The 19,820-nt window shown below is 64.8% G+C and overlaps 1 protein-coding gene across 1 annotated transcript in view; it reads left to right on the plus strand.

Moving 5' to 3' along the window:
• RYR1 (ryanodine receptor 1) overlaps window positions 1-19,210 on the plus strand; it is a gene marked incomplete at its 5' end in the record, with an annotated part of 95,427 nt that extends 76,217 nt beyond the window's left edge. Inside the window, 21 exon segments of the mRNA XM_034792717.1 lie at window positions 2,065-2,145; window positions 2,691-2,779; window positions 3,009-3,137; window positions 3,916-4,020; window positions 10,260-10,341; window positions 10,751-12,063; window positions 12,426-12,502; window positions 12,822-12,999; window positions 13,093-13,179; window positions 13,418-13,657; window positions 14,082-14,212; window positions 14,533-14,575; window positions 15,136-15,266; window positions 15,505-15,565; window positions 15,907-16,053; window positions 16,534-16,668; window positions 16,879-17,035; window positions 17,497-17,561; window positions 17,867-17,967; window positions 18,259-18,310; window positions 18,638-19,210. Coding sequence (XP_034648608.1) covers window positions 2,065-2,145; window positions 2,691-2,779; window positions 3,009-3,137; window positions 3,916-4,020; window positions 10,260-10,341; window positions 10,751-12,063; window positions 12,426-12,502; window positions 12,822-12,999; window positions 13,093-13,179; window positions 13,418-13,657; window positions 14,082-14,212; window positions 14,533-14,575; window positions 15,136-15,266; window positions 15,505-15,565; window positions 15,907-16,053; window positions 16,534-16,668; window positions 16,879-17,035; window positions 17,497-17,561; window positions 17,867-17,967; window positions 18,259-18,310; window positions 18,638-18,733 — 3,500 coding nt within the window.
• Between the last annotated feature and the right edge of the window lie 610 nt (window positions 19,211-19,820).

A 19,820-nucleotide genomic window follows, 5' to 3' on the forward strand; every position in this document is an offset into this window, starting at 1 on the left:
TAACAATGCAGTAGTATCTTCATAGAACCTTCATGGTAGTTTTGTAATAGCTATATGGTGCTTTTGTAGTCTGTTTGGAGTATCAGTGTGGTGTCCTTGGAGTAACAGTGTAAAAGTATTTTCATAGTATCTTTTGTAGTAGTATCTTCAGAGCATCTGTGTAGTAACAATATAGTAACAATCCTTGCTGCATCTCTGTACTAATATTGTAATAGTAACTTTGTAGTATCTTTCTGTTAACAGTGGGGTTGTGGCTTTGTAGTATCTGTGTGGTCACAGTGTGGTAGTATCTGGGTAGTAACAATGTAGTTTTTTTGCACCGTCTCTGTTCTAATATTGTGGTAGTATCTGTGTGGTAACAGTATGTTAGTATCTGTGTAGTAACAATGTAGTAGCATCTTTGCAGTATCTGTGTAGTAACAATGTAGTTCTCTTGCAGTGTCTCTATTCTAATATTGTGGTAGTATCTGTGTGGTAACCATATGCAAGTATCCGGGTAGTAACAATGTAGTAGCATCTTTGCAGTATCTCTGTTCTAATATTGTGATAGTATCTGTGTAGTAACTTCAGTAAGTGGTGGTTTGGGGATTGTAACTGTCACACACACACACACGCGCATCTCTCTAAACAGCGCAGCAGCAGACACAATTGGGGGCAAATCTCCCTAGCTACCTAGACCTGGGTGAGACGACCTTTGGCGACCTATTCCTGCCCCCTGCCCCGCTCCCTGCCCCCCAGCGCCGTGATTCCCCAGTGATCAAGGGAGAGGAAGGGGGAGTCAGCAGTGGGGAGAAATCCCAGCTGCGAAGGGGAGGAAGTGATTTCATGAACGGTGGAAAAAGGCTGGTCATTAACGCTGCGTGGGGCAATATGAATCGGTCCGGGGTCCAGGCACACAGCCCCTACCCCCAATGGGATTAACGCCCAGTGCTGCAGTATGGCTGGTGTGAGTGACCCTCTGCCCTTTGCCACTAATCGTGTTAATTAGCTGGGGCCAGATGTGACAGATGTTACTCAGACAACGCCCCAGTATTAATCCTGTGTTACTCTGTCTCAACTCTTACGGTATTCCTGTGTTTATTCCTACATTACTCAGGCATTACTCCTACATTACTGGACTGCTCCTGCCTTATTCCAGCAGTACCCTGATTTTACTCCTAGTTACCCTGACTTTACTCTGACTTTACTCCTCGTTATCCTGACTTTGTGTCTACATTACTCAGACTTTACTCTTGCAAAACTCCCACCTGCTTCTTTGCCTGAGTTCAGATGTCAGGATTTGGCCCCGACAGAATTTTTTAAATGAATGCCACAGGGCTCCCCACTAAACCAGCCAGTAGCGTTAATAATGGTCCCTTTCCCCCAATACCCTCCCCTCCTCCCTCTGAATTCTCTTTATCCCCCCACCCAACTGCCCGCTGCACCGGCCAGGCAGGGACCCTGCCGGGACCAGCTCTGCTGGCACCAGGATGTCGGGGGTGACGATATTGTTCTCCAGCTGGTAAAAAGAAACAATATCCCGCCCGCCTCATCCGCCACTGGCGACAACTCAGAGGAGCCCTGCGGGTCCCTAATGAGATGCATGCTGCCTGAACCCACTAACCTGAGCTGAATCCTGCAGGCCTTGCTTGGGCTCAACTCCCATGGGAACCAATGGGCCAATCCTGAGCTCCTTACTCGGGGATTACTCCCTACTTACTCATGGTGGGAGATACTCACTCCTTACTCAGGGTTTACTCCACCCTTACTCAGGGTGGAGATTACTCGCTCCTTATTCAGGGTGGGGGGTTACTCACTTCTTACTCGGGGTTTACTCCGTCCTTACTCAGGGTGGTGGTTACTCCCTCTTATGACCTCAGAGTGTTGAGCCCTGAGCAAGGCCTTCCGGGTGGTGCCCCCGTGTGCTGTGTCCCAGAGTGTGGACTGCCTGGCCGCCACTGGCCCCTCTCCCCATGCCCCCTGCGCGCGCTAACCCGGGTGGCGCTGCACCCAGGCCCCCTCGCCCGGTCGCGGCTGCTAACGTTGGCCAGTTCTGTCTCTCCCCGTCCCCTTGCCCTGCTCTAGGAGAGAAGGTGATGGCAGACGACGAGTTCACGCAGGATCTCTTCCGGTTCCTGCAGCTCCTGTGTGAGGGCCACAACAACGGTACGGCCGGCTGGCTCGGCTTGGGGGCCGCACGGAGCCCAGAGACCGAGGGGGAGGGCAATGGAGGGGCGTGAAGGGAGTGTGGGGTGTGCAGCTGGCTGGCTGGATACTCTGTGGGCAGCGGAGCAGGAGGGTGGGTGCTGGGAGTGCCCGGGGTGGGCTCCCGGGTGGGCGCATGGACAGGTAGGGCAGGTAGATGGGGGATGGGAAGCCGGGGATGGATGAAGAGGCAGGCGGAGGGGGGGCCCTGCAGATGGGTATGTGGATGGGGGGTGGATTGTGGGTGGGTACCTGGGTCGATGGGTGCCCGGGGGGCAGAGGGCGGGTGGGTGGGGGGGAGGGCGCTGCAGGTGGTCAGAGGCAGAGTCCCACACGTGACCAAGACGTTGTGGGTGGGGAGCAAAGCCCCCAGCCACTGCCCGCGCGCCCCCCGGCACAGCCCCTCCTGCCCGTCCCGGCGCCCCTCGTGCCGCGGTGTCTGGGCAGCGCTTGGCAGCGGGTCGCTGAGGGGGCCTGACCCGGCGTCTTCCCGCCCCCCCCTGCAGATTTCCAGAACTACCTGCGCACGCAGACGGGGAACACGACCACCGTTAACATCATCATCTGCACCGTGGACTATCTGCTGCGACTGCAGGTCAGTGCCCCCTGCCCCACCGGCTGCCCCCTGCCAGTGGGCACCGCCCCCCGGAAACCCCCCTGTGGGCACCGGCTCCCAGAGACCCCTCCCTGCCAGGCAGCCGTCCCCTGCAGCCTTCCCCCTAGCCGGCCTGTGGCACAGACTGCTTGGGGGGGGGTGTGGGACTGTACCTGCCGGCCCTGCAGCCAATGGGGGGGGTCAGCACTAACCCCCCTGCCCTCCCCAGGAGTCCATCAGCGATTTCTACTGGTACTACTCGGGCAAGGACATCATCGACGAGCAGGGCAAGCGCAACTTCTCCAAGGCCATGGCCGTGGCCAAGCAGGTCTTCAACAGCCTGACAGAGTACATCCAGGTACGGCCCGGGCACTGCCCCCTGGTACTGCCCCCGGCACTGCCCCTGGTACATCCAGGTACGGCCTGGGCACTGCCCCCTGGTACTGCCCCCGGCACTGTCCCCAGTACATCCAGGTACGGCCCGGGCACTGCCCCCTGGTACTGCCCCCGGCACAGCCAGGTACGGCCTGGGCACTGCCCCCTCATACTGCCCCCGGCACAGCCAGGTATGGCCCGGGCACTGCCCCCTGGTAATGCCCCCGGCACTGTCCCCAGTACATCCAGGTACGGCCCGGGCACTGCCCCCTCGTACTGCCCCCGGTACAGCCAGGTACGGCCTGGGCACTGCCCGCTGGTACTGCCCCCTGGTACTGCCCCCGGCACAGTCAGGTACGGCCCGGGCACTGTTCCCTGGTACTGCCCCCGGCACTGCCCCGGGTACAGCCAGGTAGAGCCCAAGCACTGCCCCCTGGTACTGCCCCCAGCGCTGCCTGGTACAGGCAGGTACGGCTGCATCTGCACCCTGCCCGCTCCCATTCTCTGCACCAGCAAGGAAGGAAATAGATGCGGCTGTGACCCTGGGAGTGGAGAAGATCCCTATATAACCAGCCCCGCGCCCCACCCCAGAGGTGGCTGCATCTCCGCCCTGGGTGAGGGGTTCCTGTATAACCAGCCCCGCGCCCCACCCCAGAGGTGGCTGCGTCTCCGGGCCGGGCGAGGGTCCCCGTGGGCGGTTAGTGCAGGTTTGGGTTCTGCGGGTGGTCCTAGCTGCTGCTAACTCCGTCTCTCTCCCGCAGGGCCCGTGCACGGGGAACCAGCAGAGCCTGGCGCACAGCAGGCTCTGGGACGCCGTGGTCGGCTTCCTCCACGTCTTTGCCCACATGATGATGAAACTGGCTCAGGTAACCACAGCTGCCAGTGCGGGGGGGGGGGGGGGGTCGCAGCCTGGGTGGGGGCGTCTGTCTGCCCCGCAAGGGGTCGCCCGGCTCTTCAGGGCTCGGGAGCTGGGGCAAGCGTTCAGTGGTCAGCCGCCGACGCGCCATCGCCAGTCTCGGAGGACGTCGGTAGCCACCCTGACCCGTTCGGTAGCCAGCTGGTCCAGGTCAATATCCGCGGCCTGGGGCAGCTCCCGCGAGCGCTCGTGTCTAGTGGGCATGTCCGCTGGGGCTGGGCCGCCCACATGGGTCCCGATCCGGGGCTGGGCCCCCCCGCCTGTTCTCATCCAAGGCTTCCCTCCCCCGATCGCTGGTTCTGAGCTGGGGCCTCCCCGCTTGTTCCCATCCGGCTGGGGCGGGGGCGGTAATGGAGACCAGAGAGAAGGATTTGGAGCTCACCTGAAGTGCCCCCCAATCTTAACCCCTCCCCCCCCCACAGTAGGTCTCGTGTTGCCGTGTTGGGGGGAGTTCGGGGGAGTGTCTTTGACCCCTTTAATGGCCGCACTAACCCAGATCGCTCTGTGACCTGCCTGTCCTCCCCTCCCCCGATCCATGGCAGCAGCTTTGGGTGTTCTCTGACCGACCCGTTTTTGTATTTCCCCGTCTCGCCTTCCTTTATGAGCCGCACCCCGCTCAGCACCCCACGACGCCCGGCAGAGCAGGGCTCCCAGGGCTGGCACCCCTACTCCCCCTCCGGGCCGGGCAGCAGGGCAGAGGTAGGGCCCCACCCATGCAGCCCTGTTGGGGAGCCACCAGGGCAGAATCAAGCCGTGGGGACGGGGGCCTGGCCCCCCAGATGCCCACTCTGCAGATGGCCAAGGGAGGGCCCAGGCCCAGCGCTGCTTCAGGCAAAGTGTGACAACGAATGCGGGGAAGTGGGGGAAGGATCCAGGGATGGGGGCGGTGAGCAAGCAGGACTCTTGTCCGCCCGTCTGTCCGTCCACCCGTCTGTCCATCCACCCAGCCCTTCATCCAGCCAGCCAGCCAGCCAGCCAGCCATCCGTCCTCTTATACCCCCATCAATCCTCCTACACCCTCATCCATCCATCTCTCCATCAACCCAGCCCTTCATCCATCCATCCATCCATCCTCTTATACCCCCATCAATCCTCCTACACCCTCATCCATCCATCTCTCCATCAACCCAGCCCTTCTTCCATCCATCCATCCTCTTATACCCCCATCCATCCATCCATCCATCCATCCATCCACCCAGCCCTTATTCACCTGTCATGGAGTCACTGGGTCAATGCTCTGGAACTGCTCCGTATGAAGCCAGTCAGGACTGTGGGGGAGCCTCCTGTCTCTGAGCATACCGTCTCCAGGGCAAGACGCTAACACAGCTTCGACCTTCCTGGGTCTGACCTCGGAGCATTTAGCATCCCCTTCCAAATCCGTGCACTTTCCGCAGCGAGTCCGCCCATGCGGGACTCCTGGGGAAGCCAGAGGGCCCTGCACCCCAACTCTGCAGTCAGATGTGACTCTCAACCAGCCGGTAAAACAGGTTTATTAGTTGACAGGACCACAGCGTAGGGCAGAACTTGCTATCACAGAAACCAGTGACTTTCAGGCAAGTCCATCTTGCGGTGAGAGGAGCCCAGAGCCAGGTCTCTGCCTCCCCCTGAGCCCCAGGCCAGCCAGACTGACTCCTTCCAGCTGCCTGACCCCTGCCCGGCCTGTTGTTCCTCCTCCGGCCTTTGTCTCGCTTCCCGGGCCAAGAGTCACCTGGTCGTATCCCCCTCCTGGGTCTCAGGTTCCGAAGGGGCATGCAGGCAGCTGCAGCAACCCCCACAAAGCTCACACACCCCTATTCCCACCACCTAGACAGTGGTGCAATACACGGGGAAACTGAGGCACACACAGCCTTCATGCAAAACAGACTCACATAGACTCACATACAACATAACAAGGGACAATCCTCACTTGGTCACACCACCCACCCAGCCTTCCCTTCACCCTTCATCCATCTTCCCGCCCAGCTCTCCATCCTTCCTTCCATCCGGCTTGTCCTCACGTTCATGAGACCAGACTCTCTACCCCTCATGGAAAATAGAGTCACATATAATTTTGAGTGATGCATTCCAGTGGTTAGAGCAGGGAGCCAGGAGCCAGGACTCCTGGGTTCTATCCTTGGCTCTGGAAGGGGAGTGGGGTCTAGTGGTTAGAGCAGGGGGGGCTGGGAGCCAGGACTCCTGGGTTCTATCCTTGGCTCTGGAAGGGGAGTGGGGTCTAGTGATTAGAGCAGGGGGGGCCGGGAGCCAGGACTCCTGGCTCTGGAAGAGGAGTGGGGTCTAGTGGTTAGAGCAGGGGGGGCTGGGAGCCAGGATTCCTGGGTTCTCTCCCTGGCTCTGGGAGGGGAGTGGGGTCTAGTGGTTAGAGCAGGGGGGTCTGGGAGCCAGGACTCCTGGGTTCTCTCCCTGGCTCTGGGAAGGGAGTGGGGCTGGTGGTTAGAGCAGGGGGCCGGGAGCCAGGACTCCTGCTTGTAGACGTGTCCTTAGCTCAGTCCTTTCCCTGCTGCGCTGTAGACTCCGTTAGGTCTGGAAACCCCAGCCCGTTGCCGCCCGTTCTGGCAGGCCCAGCTCGGGGGTTGTGGAGCAGCGCCCTGCCAGCCCAGGCAATAAAGGAAGGGGCCGGACATACAAAAATGCTCTTAAAAATGTTGCTGAATAACATTTTTATTCTGATGTGTGACAGATGAGCCAGTCGGCCGGACTCCGAAATGGCGTAAGAACCTATGTGTGGCACGCGCCATCTCACGCCCGCGCTCACCCCGCTCCGCCGCCCACCCTGTCTGCTCCCAGCCTCTCCTCTGGCTCCCGCTCTGTGCCCAGTCTGGTCCTCCGGCCTTTTCCCTGGCCCCGTCCGTCCTTGTTTTCCCTTCCTTCCTCCCTTCCTCCCACTCCCACCCAGGCCAGACCAAACTAACAGCACCAGCAGTGCCACAGGCAGCCCCCCAGCTTGATACCCACCCGACCTGCAAGCTCCCCCCAGCTCCCCAGGCCCGAGCCCCCGTAGCTAGGGCCCTAGGAAATCCAGCGGATTAGTGGGGATTTGGGGATTTATTATTTTCTGATTTCGTTTTTTTCCATTTTTGTAAAAAATTAATTCCGTTTTTATGGGGTTTTTAATCAGAATAGCTGGATCCATTGACAACAGTTAACTAGCCTTACTATAAAGGCGTAAAAATGGTCAGAATTGGAGGGCAATGGGAAAGCCAGATTTCACAAAACCGAAATCCTACAATTGAAACGCGCCCCCCTGCCGCGCTGCAGCGCACGGTAACCGGGACCCGGTCCAGGCCACGTGCTACAGGAGCACTCGAGAATACAGCCACACGGATGTCGCTGAATAGTAACTCTGTGTGTGTGTGTGTGTGTGTGTGTGTGTGTGTGTGTGTGTGTGTGTTGGGGGTGTGTGAGAGAGCAGGGGACACCCCGACATCAGCCTCTCCCTCCCCGGCTCTGTGCGGCACAACAAATCCGGGGGCCCCGATCCAGAGCAGTTAAGCATGGCTGCAGGTAGTTCTGTCCTGGGGGTCCCAGCACCAGGGGGAGCTGGGGTCTGCGATTCGATGGGATTTTCTCGGGCCCCACCTGAGTCCCAGGTGGCCCCTCCCCCACCCAGTGCGGGCAGAGGGATCTGAACCCCGTGGATTATCCCACCCCGAGTCCCTGATCTAGGGCGGGTGGCTGAATGGGGGGGAGGGTGTCCCCTGGTCACACCCCTGCAGCTGAGGGGGCGGGGCATAGTTCATGGGAGTTCCCTGGTGGGGCAAGGGCGAGGCCACGGGGGGGGTTGTACTGTAATCCCTCTAGGAGAGCAAGGGGGGCAGATAGAGCCCTTCACAGAGTTGGGGATTCGCCGCGACTCTCAGCCAGCCAGTGAAGCAGAAGGTTTATTTAGACGACAGGAACACAGTCCAAGACAGGTCGTGCATGTACAGACAACAGGACCCCCCCCAGTCAGGTCCAGCTTGGGGGGCCAGGGAGGCCAGAGCCCCCTCTGGGCTCCCCTCCATTTTCCCAGCCAGCTCCAACTGAAAACTCTCCAGCCCCTCCTCTCCCCCACCCTGGGCCAGGAGGTCACCTGAGCTCTTTGTTCTTCAACACCTTTAGCTATCACCTTTGCAGGGGAGAAGCCCAGGCCATCAGTTGCCAGGAGACGGGACGTGGGCCATTCTCTGTGCAGACACCATCCCACTGGCCCCCCAGGGCTTCGCAACAATCACCCCGCCCCCAGACACTTGAGAAATGCATAGGGGAAACTGAGGCACCCACCTAGCACCCCGGGGAAACCCCAAGAACACTTCCACCTCATCACGGGGGGGGTGCCCGGGTGCCTCCCAGGAAAGTGCAGGGGGTTGGTCTGGCCTGGATCCCCATATCTGGCACGTCTTCCGCCCCCCATGTAACAATCTCCCCCTCGTCCTCCATCTCCCCCACCCCACCCCCGGTATCTCAGGGGAGCTGGGCGAGCAGGCTGGCGCCGTGCTTGGCTGGTGCTTCTGTTTGCTCTGAGCGCTGGGGGAGGTTCCGGGTTCTGGTCTCTAGCAGGTGCTGATGGGGGACGACGGCTGGTTCTGCCCCCCCCTTCCCCCTCCCAAGTGCACCAGGAAAAGGACTTCGACTCCTTGAGCGTGTGGCTGGTGGGGGGTATGGAAACGCCACCCCATCTGAGCGGCCGTATGCGCCTCACCAGGCCTGTGCGTGCCATCGCACGCGCGTGTGCACGCCGGCCCGTGCTCGCCAACGTGGAACGTGATTCGACATGGCCACGCATGGTGCAGGCCCACGAGCTCTCATGCACACGCACACCTGGGCTCACACCTGCACCTACGCACAAGATCTTGTGCACACGCCTCAGATCACATGCACAAGAGCGCGTGTGCAAGATCTTGTTCACACGCAAGGACGCGCCGCACGAGATCGCATGCCCATGCGATCACACCCCTGAGAGCTTGCACGCACACATGAGCTCTCGCACACCCATACGTGCACACGCACGAGGGGGACATGCATGCAATCACATGCACGAGGGCTTGTGCACATGTTCCACCCTGGGGGTTTCCCCTGCCTGGAACTGTGCTGTAGTTTTTGCTTGGGGGGGTGGATCTCTGCGCCCTGTCTTGGCTCTCCACCCTAGAACAAGCTGTGGGGAGGCTGGGGACACATTTGGGGGTGTTTTTCTGCACCCAAACTCTCTCTTTGTTGCGCTGCCCATGAGGACCATTTCCGGAGCAGGCAGTACCCCGAGGTAAGAGGGGGAGGGGTGCGGCTCCCCCTCCCCCACGTGATCCCCGTGCAGCCCCAGCCCGTGGCTCTCCCTGCACCGGGGCTCACCCCGCAGGGGAGGACTCGGGGAGAGGCTAGCGGGGAGCTGATGGGGCGTCTCTGTCTGCCGTGTCAGGCCCTGGGGAAGCGGCGACCCTGCCCAGGGATGGGGTCGAAGGGGGTCCCCCCCAATGTGCGGTGTTGTCCAGACCAAGCATCGGGTCACAGCCCAGCTGGCACGAGGCAAGGCGGCTTCAGCTGGGGCTGGCCCGGCCCGCCCAGGCACGTCGTAGCAGCCGGGGGTTCGGCAACTCGGCGCCGGGCCTGGGGAGCGTGAGGCTGGGCAGCCCTGCCAGGCATGCCCGGGGGGTTGTGGGCACAGACCCCGGGCGAGGCTCACGGTGCCCAGGCTGGCGTCTGAGTTCGGGGCATATCCCTGGTCTCCCCTCGGCCCATAGCACAGGGGGGCTGGGAACCCAGATCCTGCTGAGTCCAGGAGCGCAGCTTGCAGCTTCCAGCCAGAGACGCCGGGTGAGGGCAGGGGTGTGCTATGTGCAGGGAGGCTGTGCGAGGGCAGGGGTGTGCATATATGTGGGGGGGCTTGTGAGGGCAGGAGCGTGCATATGTGCAGGGGGGAGCCATGCGAGGGCAGGGGCATGCATATGTGCAGTGGGTGTGTGCGAGGACAGGAGTGTGTGTATGGGTGGGGGAATCGTGCAAGAGAAGGGGCATGTGTATGTGGGGGGCGTGCAAGGGCAGGAGTGTGCGTATGTGCGGGGGAGCCGTGCGAGGGCAGGAGCGTGCGTATGTGCGGGGGAGCCGTGCNCGTATGTGCGGGGGAGCCGTGCGAGGGCAGGAGCGTGCGTATGTGCGGGGGAGCCGTGCTGGCACAGCGGGAATCTCGCCCGTCTCACGTCGCTCCCCGTGTCTCCTCAGGACTCCAGCCAGATCGGGCTGCTGAAGGAGTTGCTGGATCTGCAGAAGGACATGGTGGTGATGCTGCTGTCCCTGCTGGAGGGTGAGGGGCACTGGGCGGGGGCTCGAGACCCCCCCGTGTGAGCTGCTTCCCCCACCCCGGCTGGGCAGGTGGCAGCTCCTCTCGCTGGCCCCTCCGGGTGGGGAATTCCAGCCTGGCACATGTGGGCGCGGTTCAGGGCACCGCAACCCCTGTCACTTGTCCTGGTCCCTCCTCTCTCTCCATCCTTCCCCCCCCGCGCCGTTACCGCCATCTGTCCATCCATCCCCATGCCTGTCCGTCCGTCTGCCTGCAAACCCCTTTGTCAGGCCGTCCCCGTGCACACCCCTCTGTCTGGCCATCGGCACGCATGCCCTTCTGGCTGGCTGTCCGTCCGTCCCTCCCGCCTCCCCCCTGCCTGTCCATCCGTCCGTCCATCTGTCTAACCCTCTCTCCTCCTGCCCCGGCCCAGGGAACGTGGTGAATGGCACCATTGCGCGGCAGATGGTGGACATGCTGGTGGAGTCGTCCAGCAACGTGGAGATGATCCTCAAGTTCTTCGACATGTTCCTGAAGCTGAAGGACATTGTGGCCTCGGACGCCTTCCTGGACTACATCACCGACCCGCGGGGGCTTATCTCCAAGAAGGACTTCCAGAAGGCCATGGACAGCCAGAAGCAATACACGACCTCCGAGATCCAGTTCCTGCTCTCCTGCTCCGAGGCGGACGAGAACGAGATGATTAACTACGAGGAGTTCGCCAACCGCTTCCAAGAGCCGGCCAAGGACATCGGCTTCAACGTGGCCGTGCTGCTCACCAACCTCTCGGAGCACGTGCCCCACGACAGCCGGCTCAAGACCTTCCTGGAGCTGGCGGACAGCATCCTCAACTACTTCCGGCCCTACCTGGGCCGCATTGAGATCATGGGGGCCAGCAAGCGCATCGAACGCATCTACTTCGAGATCAGCGAGACCAACAAGGCCCAGTGGGAGATGCCCCAGGTCAAGGAGTCCAAGCGGCAGTTCATCTTCGACGTGGTCAACGAGGGCGGCGAGTCGGAGAAGATGGAGCTCTTCGTCAACTTCTGCGAGGACACCATCTTCGAGATGCAGATCGCGTCGCAGATCTCGGAGGAGGAAGCGGGGAAGGAAGAGGAGGAGGAGGAAGAGGGCGAAGGCGGGGAGGGGACCGAGGCGGAGAAGGCGGCCGGGGCTCCTCCGGAGGCAACCTCAGCTTTTGGGGAGTTCCTGGCTGGGGTGCTGGACTTCTTCCACATGTTCACCTACCGCAACGTGCGCCGCCAACTCCGCCGGCTGAAGAAGATGACGGTCAAGGAGCTGGCGGTGGGCGTGAGCTCCTGCGTCTACGCCGTCTTCCTGGGCACGCTGCTCTTCTTCTCCGGCGTCCTCAAGGGCCTTTTGCTCCTCCTCTGGAACGTGCTCTTCGGCGGCGGGCTGGTGGAAAGCGCCAAGAAGCTCACGGTGACCGAGCTGCTGGCCAGCATGCCCGACCCCACGCAGGACGAGGTCCACGGGGACCTGGGGCCGGCCGAGGACGGGCAGGAGGCGGCCGAGGGCGAGGAGGCGGCCCAGTTTGTGGAGGCCGGCAAGGAGGAGGCCCCTGACGAGGCGGGGGACGTCTTCAGTCTGGAGATGAAGAAGGACGCCGGGCATTACCGAGCGACCGCCCCCGATGCCCCCGGGGGGCTGGGGGATATGGGGGACACCACGGCGGTGGAACCGCCCACCCCCGAGGGGACTCCCATCCTTAAGAGGAAGCTGGGGGTACGTTGAGGGTTGGGGTGGGGCTGGCCTTTTGACAGCAGTCAGGACTCCTGGGTTCTCTCCCCGGCTCCGGGGGCTGGGGGGGTGTCTAGTGGTTAGAGCAGGGGGGCTGGGAGCCAGGACTCCTGGGTTCGATCCCCGGCTCCGGGGGCAGGGGGTATGTCTAGTGGTTAGAGCAGGGGGGCTGGGAGCCAGGACTCCTGGGTTCGATCCCATTGTGTGGCATTACAGACAGGTTCCCAGCCCAGCTAGGCCAGCGCTCAGGCCTGGTATCAGGTCTCCTGTCTCAGCCCAGGGGCTGCTTCCCACGTCCCAGGGACCCCCTCTCCCCCTGACGCTGGGTCTCTTGTGTCGCTCCGCAGCTGGAAGGGGAGGAGGAGGCGGCCCAGCCGGAGCCGGAGAAGATCGAAGAACCGCCTGCAGAGGCCGAGAAGGCCGAGTGAGTGGGGCTGGGGGGAGCTTCAGGGAGTGGGTCCCCTGGGCGGGGGTGATGGGGCCTGGGGGGGGCAGGATCCCTGGGGGGGGTGATGGGCCCTGCGGGGAGCGGTTCTCCTCAGAGCTCTTGGGGGGAGAAGCTTAGGCCATTAGGGGAATGGCGGGGAAGCCTGCCCCACCCGTGGAGGGGGCTGCTACGCACCTGGGGGGCAGTTTTGGGCAAGCGAAGGGGCTTGGCATAGGGGGAGGGGTTGGATACGTGAGGGTGGGGGGGTGCATACCCCGCCTTGCCCACCCACCACTCCCCCCCCCCCCCCCCGCAGCACGGAGAACGGGGAGAAGGCGGGGCCGGAGGAGCCGGAGGCCCCCCAGGAGCCGGCGACCGAGGCCCCGAGGAAGCACCGGAGGAAGTCGGCCACCCCGCGGGAGCGCAAGGAGGAGCCGGCCGCCGGCAGCTTGGAGTTCTGGGCCGAGCTGGAGATCCAAAGGGTCAAGTTCCTGGTACTGTGGGGAGGGGGGAGTCGGGCCGTGGGGCAGGGAGGGGGAGGGGAGGGCCCCCCGCCACCCGGTTGCTGACCTGCTCTGTCCTTCCAGAACTACCTGTCCCGGAACTTCTACAACCTGCGCTTCCTGGCTCTCTTCCTGGCCTTCGCCATCAACTTCATCCTCCTCTTCTACAAGGTCGGGCGCCTGGGCCCTCGCCCGGCTCGGGGAGGGGAGCGGGGTCTAGTGGATAGAGTGGGGGGGCAGAGCCAGGACTCCTGGGTTCCACCCCCGGCTCTGGGAGGGGAGTGGTTAGAGCGGGGGGGCTGGGAGCCAGGATTCCTGGGTTCTCACTTGGGTCTGGGGGGGTTCGTGGTGGGGGTTGGAGGGGGGTGGCTCCCCTCGGCCCCGCCGCCACGCTGTCCCTGCCGCGCAGGTGTCGGACTCCCCGCCGGGCGAGGAGGAGCTAGAGGACTCCGGCTTGCTGGAGGAGCTGGCGGGGGGCTCGGGCTTCGGGGCCAGCGGCGACGGGGCCGGGGAGGACGAGGAGGAGGACAGCGTGGTCTATTTCTTCCTGGAGGAGAGCACGGGCTACATGCAGCCCACGCTGCAGTTCCTGTCCATCACCCACACGCTGGTCGCCTTCCTCTGCATCATTGGCTACAATTGCCTCAAGGTGAGCGTCGGGGCCACGCCCACCCCCACGGGGCCACGCCCACCCCTCACGGGGCCACGCCCACTCACCATGTGGCCCCGCCCACCCACCACGGTGCCATGCCCTCCGGCCCCAGGGCCATGCCCAGCTGCCTGCCATGGGTCCACGCCCACCACAGGCTATGGGCATATCCCTTGGCCACGCCCCCCCCATTATAGAGCCAAGTCCCCATCCCCCCCAGACCGAGGGGCTGTTGGGCTGGGAGGCTGAGGGGCCAGCGTGTCCCCTCCTCAGCCAGGACCCCCACACACCCCATCTCCCCCTCAGCCAGAAGTCCCGCCTTCAGCTGGGAGCCCCCCGCGATTCCCTGACCCCCGTTGAGCCGGGACCCCCCCCTGCGATGCCGGGACCCCCCCGCGACGCCCTGACCCCCCTCTCCCGGCAGGTCCCGCTGGTGATTTTCAAGCGGGAGAAGGAGCTGGCCCGAAAGCTGGAGTTTGACGGGCTCTACATCACCGACCAGCCCGAGGACGACGACATCAAGGGCCAGTGGGACCGGCTGGTGCTGAACACCCCGTGCGTGGGGGGGTCTCTGGGTCTGGGATCTGGATCTCCTGGCACTGGAGAAGCCCCTTGCCTGCATCAGTGCCCAGCCCCCCGAGCCCCCCCATCCATCCCAGCTGCACTCTGCCGCTCTGGGGGGGGAAGGCGGAGACGCTTGCTGGTGTCCATCCCACCCCCACCAGCGTCTCCCCCCTGGGCCCTTTGCGGTGGCCCTCTCTCCTACCCCTGCACCCCACCCACCCCCAGGCCTGCAGGGGGAGCAGAACCCGACCCCGAGGAGCACTGCCCCCTCCCAGGGCCCCCCCTGACGCTGGCTCTCACCCCCCCACCAGGTCCTTCCCGAGCAACTACTGGGATAAATTCGTCAAGAGAAAGGTGAGTCTCTCACTGACCCGGTCACGGGGCCTTTCCCCCAGGGGGCGCCAGTCCCATATGGCCCAGGGGGCACTGGCTGCCATACGGCCCAGGGCAGGGCACAGGGCCTTTCCTCCAGGGGGCACCGGTCCCATACGGCCCAGGGCGGGGCACAGGGTCTTTCCCCCAAGGGGGCACCGTTCCCATACGGCCCAGGGGGCGCCAGTCCCATATGGCCCAGGGGGCACTGGCTGCCATACGGCCCAGGGCGAGGCACAGGGCCTTTCCCCCAGGGGGCGCCGGTCCCATACGGCCCAGGGCGGGGCATGGGGTCTTTCCCCCAAGGGGGTGCCGTTCCCATACGGCCCAGGGAGCGCCAGTCCCATACGGCCCCAGGGCGGGGCACCGGGCCTTTCCCCCAGGGGTGCTGGTCCCACATGGCCCCTGCGTGAGGAAGGGGAACACGGGGCTGTTCCCCGAGGGGGTGCCAGGGCAGGGGCCTGGCTGGCTGGGGGGGGGATCCAGGCCTTTCTCCCTTTGCATTGGCCCTGGGGGTTCCCTCTGCCCCCCGCCCGCCACAGGTGCTGGAGAAATACGGCGACATCTACGGGCGGGAGCGGATCGCGGAGCTGCTGGGCATGGACCTGGCCAGCCTGGAGATCAGCGCCCAGAGCGAGAGGAAACCGCAGCCCGACAAGTCCCTGCTGACGTGGTGAGGAGGCTGGGGGGAGGGGGGGGCGGGAAGCTCGGGTGGGAGGCTCAGGGGACAGTGGGGGGGATCCAGGGGACTGGGAGGTGGGACGCTCAGGGGGCGGCGGTGAAGGGGCTCGTGAGGGAGGGAAGCTCTGGGGGGCTCAGGGAGCGGGGCGGATCGGGGGGCAGGCGGCTTGAGGGGGGGCTCAGGAGACGGGGGCGGGGCTGTGGCCCAGCTCACCCTGCCGCTCCCACAGGATCACGTCCATCGACATCAAGTATCAGCTCTGGAAGTTCGGCGTCATCTTCACCAACAACGTGAGTGCAGGGCCCGGGGTGGGGGCTTGTGGAACCTGGGGGGTGGGGTCATGGGGCCCAGGAGGGGAGTCGTGGGGCCCAGTGAGGGGGGATCATGGGCCCCGGGGAGTAAGAGGGGGCGGGGGCGGGAGCCGGGGGGCAGAGTGTGCCTGTCCTGCGCTTGGCTGCAGCGGGGGTGGAGAAGGCCGGGACCAGATGCCCGGGTGAGGGGCACAGCGGTGCCGGGGGAAGGGCTGGCCCATCCCTGCCCTGAGCTGGGGGGAGACCCGGTCTGTCATTCCCCACCCCCACCCCCCGTGTGGAGGTGCCCCAGTCCCAGCCCCTGTCCCCCTCCCCCACAGTCCTTCCTCTACCTGGTCTGGTACATGGTCATGTCCCTGCTCGGCCACTACAACAACTTCTTCTTCGCCGCCCACCTGCTGGACATCGCCATGGGCGTCAAGACGCTGCGCACCATCCTCTCCTCCGTCACCCACAACGGCAAGCAGGTGGGGCCCGGACGGGCCGGGGGGGGGGTCACGCTGGAGGAGTGGGGGAACCTTGGTGCCTGCCCCCAGCTGGCGATGAGGGTGGGGGAGGCAGGGGCCCGGCTGGGTGTTCTCTGGCGATGGTACCAGCCCTCAATGCCCCCCATCTGGCGATGACCATGGGGGGCTGCGCTGGGGGGCAGGACAGGGGCTGCGTTGGAGGGGTGGGGGGACCCTGGGTGCCCATCTCCAGCTGGTGATGAGCGTGGGGGGCCATGCTGGCCGGCAGGGGCCCAGTTGGATGCTCTCTGGCGGTGGTACCACTGTCCATGCCCCCCCAGCTGGCAATGGTGGGGGGGCAGCCGGGGGGCAGACCGGGCTCTCTCCAGCGGCAATACTAGCCCCCCGTGTCCCCCCAGCTGGCGATGATGGTGGGGGTGGGGTGGGGGGGCAGGCCGGGCTCTCTCCGGTGGCAGTACCAGCCCCCCTGTGCCCCCGCAGCTGGCGATGACGGTGGGGCTGCTGGCCGTGGTCGTCTACCTCTACACCGTGGTGGCCTTTAACTTCTTCCGCAAGTTCTACAACAAGAGCGAGGACGAGGACGAGCCGGACATGAAATGTGACGACATGATGACAGTGAGCGGGGGGGGGGGGTGCCTGGGGGGGGGGGGAGAACACCTTGTCCCACCAGTGACTGTGCCCGTGGAAGAGGCCTGGTGCACAAGGGGATCCCTGGGCCCTGATGGGTGTGTGGGGGGGGTTGCTCTGATGGATCCAGGGGTGGCGTCCAGGTCCCCCTGTCTCTGACCCATCGGGCACCCCTCACCCCACCGTGTCTCCCCCCAGTGCTACCTGTTCCACATGTACGTGGGGGTGCGGGCGGGCGGGGGCATCGGGGACGAGATCGAGGACCCGGCCGGCGACGAGTACGAGCTTTACCGCGTGGTGTTCGACATCACCTTCTTCTTCTTCGTCATCGTCATCCTGCTGGCCATCATCCAGGGTGAGCGGGGGGCTGGGGGGGGGCTGCATGAGGGTGAGTGGGACGGGTGCGCCGGGCTGGGCGGTGAGCCGGGAGGGGGTGCTGGGGTGGGGGCTGCATGGGGGGTGAATGGGGTGGGGATGCTGGGCTGGGGGGTGAACAGGGAGGGGGCGCTGGGCTGGGGGTTGCTTGGGGGATGAGTGGGCTGGGGGGTGAACAGGGAGCGGGTGCCAGGCTGGGGGATGAGCGGGGGGTTGCCGGGCTGGGGGGTGAATGGGGGTGAACGGGATGGGGGCGCCAGGCTGGGGGGTGAACGGGACGGGACGCTGTGCCTGGGGCACCCTGCCAGCTGTCGGTGCTGAGGTGGGGGGCCCGGCCCTGCTCCTGTGTGGGAGAGGAGTGGGGGCTGGGTAGGCCGGCCCCCGGGCGCTGCCCCCCAGGTGACTCGGGGGGGGCCCCCTCGCCCCCCTCTCTCTGCCTAGGCCTGATCATCGACGCCTTCGGGGAGCTGCGCGACCAGCAGGAGCAGGTGAAGGAGGACATGGAGGTGAGTGACCCCCCCCACAGGCCCTCCCAGGTGTGACACCCCCCACCCACACCCACACCCCACCCCACCCACGCTGGGTCTGTGGGAGCGGCCGGCTCAGCCCCCGGGCGGGTTCCCGGCTGCACCCATGTCTGGGGGGCAGGTCTGGGCCCTGGAATGGGGATGGGGGGTAACCCGGCTCTGTGCTGCGCAGGGGGAGGGTGGCCCCGGGCTGGGCAGCCAATCCCCACTCTGCCCCTTAGAGGGGGGAGGGGGAGCCAGGACACCTGGGTTCTCATCCCTGCGCCCCCCCTCCGCCCCCCCAGACCAAGTGCTTCATCTGCGGCATCGGCAGCGACTATTTCGACACGACGCCGCACGGCTTCGAGAGCCACACGCTGGAAGAGCACAACCTGGCCAACTACATGTGAGTCGGGGGCGGGGCCAGGGGCAGGGGTGGAATCAGGGGCGTGGCTAAATTCATGGGGGCGGGGACAAGACCAGGGGTGGGGCTTGGGGCGGGGCCAGCTGCATGTGATTGACAGGGAGTGGGGCCAATGTGTGGGGCGTGGGGCTACTCCGTGTGAATGCGGGGCCCTGCCCTGCAGCTCCCAAGTCATTGCCGTGTGTGATGCTCATGGGGTTAAATTGGGGGGGGCTGTGCCCTGACCCCCCAGCTCTGACCCCCCCCGGCTCTGACCCCCCCTCACTCGCCCAGGTTCTTCCTGATGTACCTGATCAACAAGGACGAGACGGAGCACACGGGCCAGGTGAGCCCCCGCCCCCCTGCACCAGGCAGCCGGGGGTACCGGGCCCATGGTTGGCCCCACGGGGGAGGGGGATACGGGCTGGAGGATCCCATGGGTCGGCCCCACGGGGGATATGGGGCTGGAGGATCCCATGGGTCGGCCCCACGGGGGATACGGGGCTGGAGGATCCCATGGGTCGGCCCCACGGGGGAGGGGGATACGGCCTGGAGGATCCCATGTGTCTAACCCCCAGGCTCTGAGAGGGGCCATCTGCCCCAGGTAAGGATGGGGGTCCGGACGAGGGTGCTGCCCTCCCCAGCCCCCTAACCTCCCCACCCCCCCACGCAGGAGTCCTACGTCTGGAAGATGTACCAGGAGCGCTGCTGGGATTTCTTCCCCGCCGGCGACTGCTTCCGCAAGCAATACGAAGACCAGTTGGGCTAGAGCCGGCTGCGACCCCCCCACTCCAGCACGGACCCCCCCAGTGCCCCCTCGGGGGGGGCGCCAGGGCTAGGAGGCGGCTGGTCCTTGGGGGGGGCACCGCTGCTGCTAATCTCCCCCTGTGACCCCTCCCCCCGGCAGGGCCAGACACTGACACTCACCAGCGGGTGGGGGGGCAGAGTGGGGGGCAGAGGCCAGGTGGGGGTTGGGCTGTCACGGACCCGCCCCCCCCGGGCCCACCTTGATCCCCCCCGGTCTCTGCCCGTGGGGGTTCCTGGGGGGGGGGCTGATCCCAAGTGCCTTTTTATAGCTCCCCCCAGTGCTGGGGGGGGACTCGCTGTTGCCCCATGAGGGGCCCATGCACGGAGGCTGCCGGATGCCCCCAAACACGGCGGGGGGGCGGGAGACGGGCCAGGGCCTGCAGGGGGCAGCGCCGTGCCCAACCCCCGGTTCCTGGTCAATAAACGAGAGGTGATTGATGACTGCACCCGCCTGAGCCGCCTCCTTCCTGCAGCTGTGGGGGGCGGCACGGCCCCCCCTGCACAGCCACCACGCCCGGACGCCTGGGTTCCGTCGCTGGAGCGGGATGGGCGCCCGGACGCCTGGGTTCCGGCGCTGGAGCGGGATGGGCGCCCGGGTTCTGTCGCTGGCGGGGGATGGGCGCTCGGACGCCTGGGTTCCGTCTCTGGAGGGGATGAGCGCCCGGACGCCTGGGTTCCGTCGCTGGCGGGGGATGGGCGCCCGGACGCCTGGGTTCCGTCGCTGGAGCGAGATGGGCGCCCGGACGCCTGGGTTCCGTCACCGGAGGGGATGAGCGTCCGGATGCCTGGGTTCCGTCGCTGGAGGGGGATGGGAGTCCGGACGCCTGGGTTCTCTTGTTGATCCCTTGGAGCAGGATGGGAGCTGGACGCCTGGCTTCTGTTGCAGAAGCGGCCTGGACGCCTGGGTTCTGGCTCTGGGCAGCCCCCCTCCCCCACCCCCAGACACACATGGCGCAGGGCTGGGGGGTGCAGTACTGGGGAACCACCCAGCAGCGTAGGGGGGGGGTGCACACAGGTTGGGGGTGTCTCCTGCACTGGGGGGGCCCTGA

The sequence above is a fragment of the Trachemys scripta genome, chromosome 16 (assembly GCF_013100865.1).
Source record: "Trachemys scripta elegans isolate TJP31775 chromosome 16, CAS_Tse_1.0, whole genome shotgun sequence".
Classification (NCBI taxonomy): domain Eukaryota; kingdom Metazoa; phylum Chordata; order Testudines; family Emydidae; genus Trachemys; species Trachemys scripta.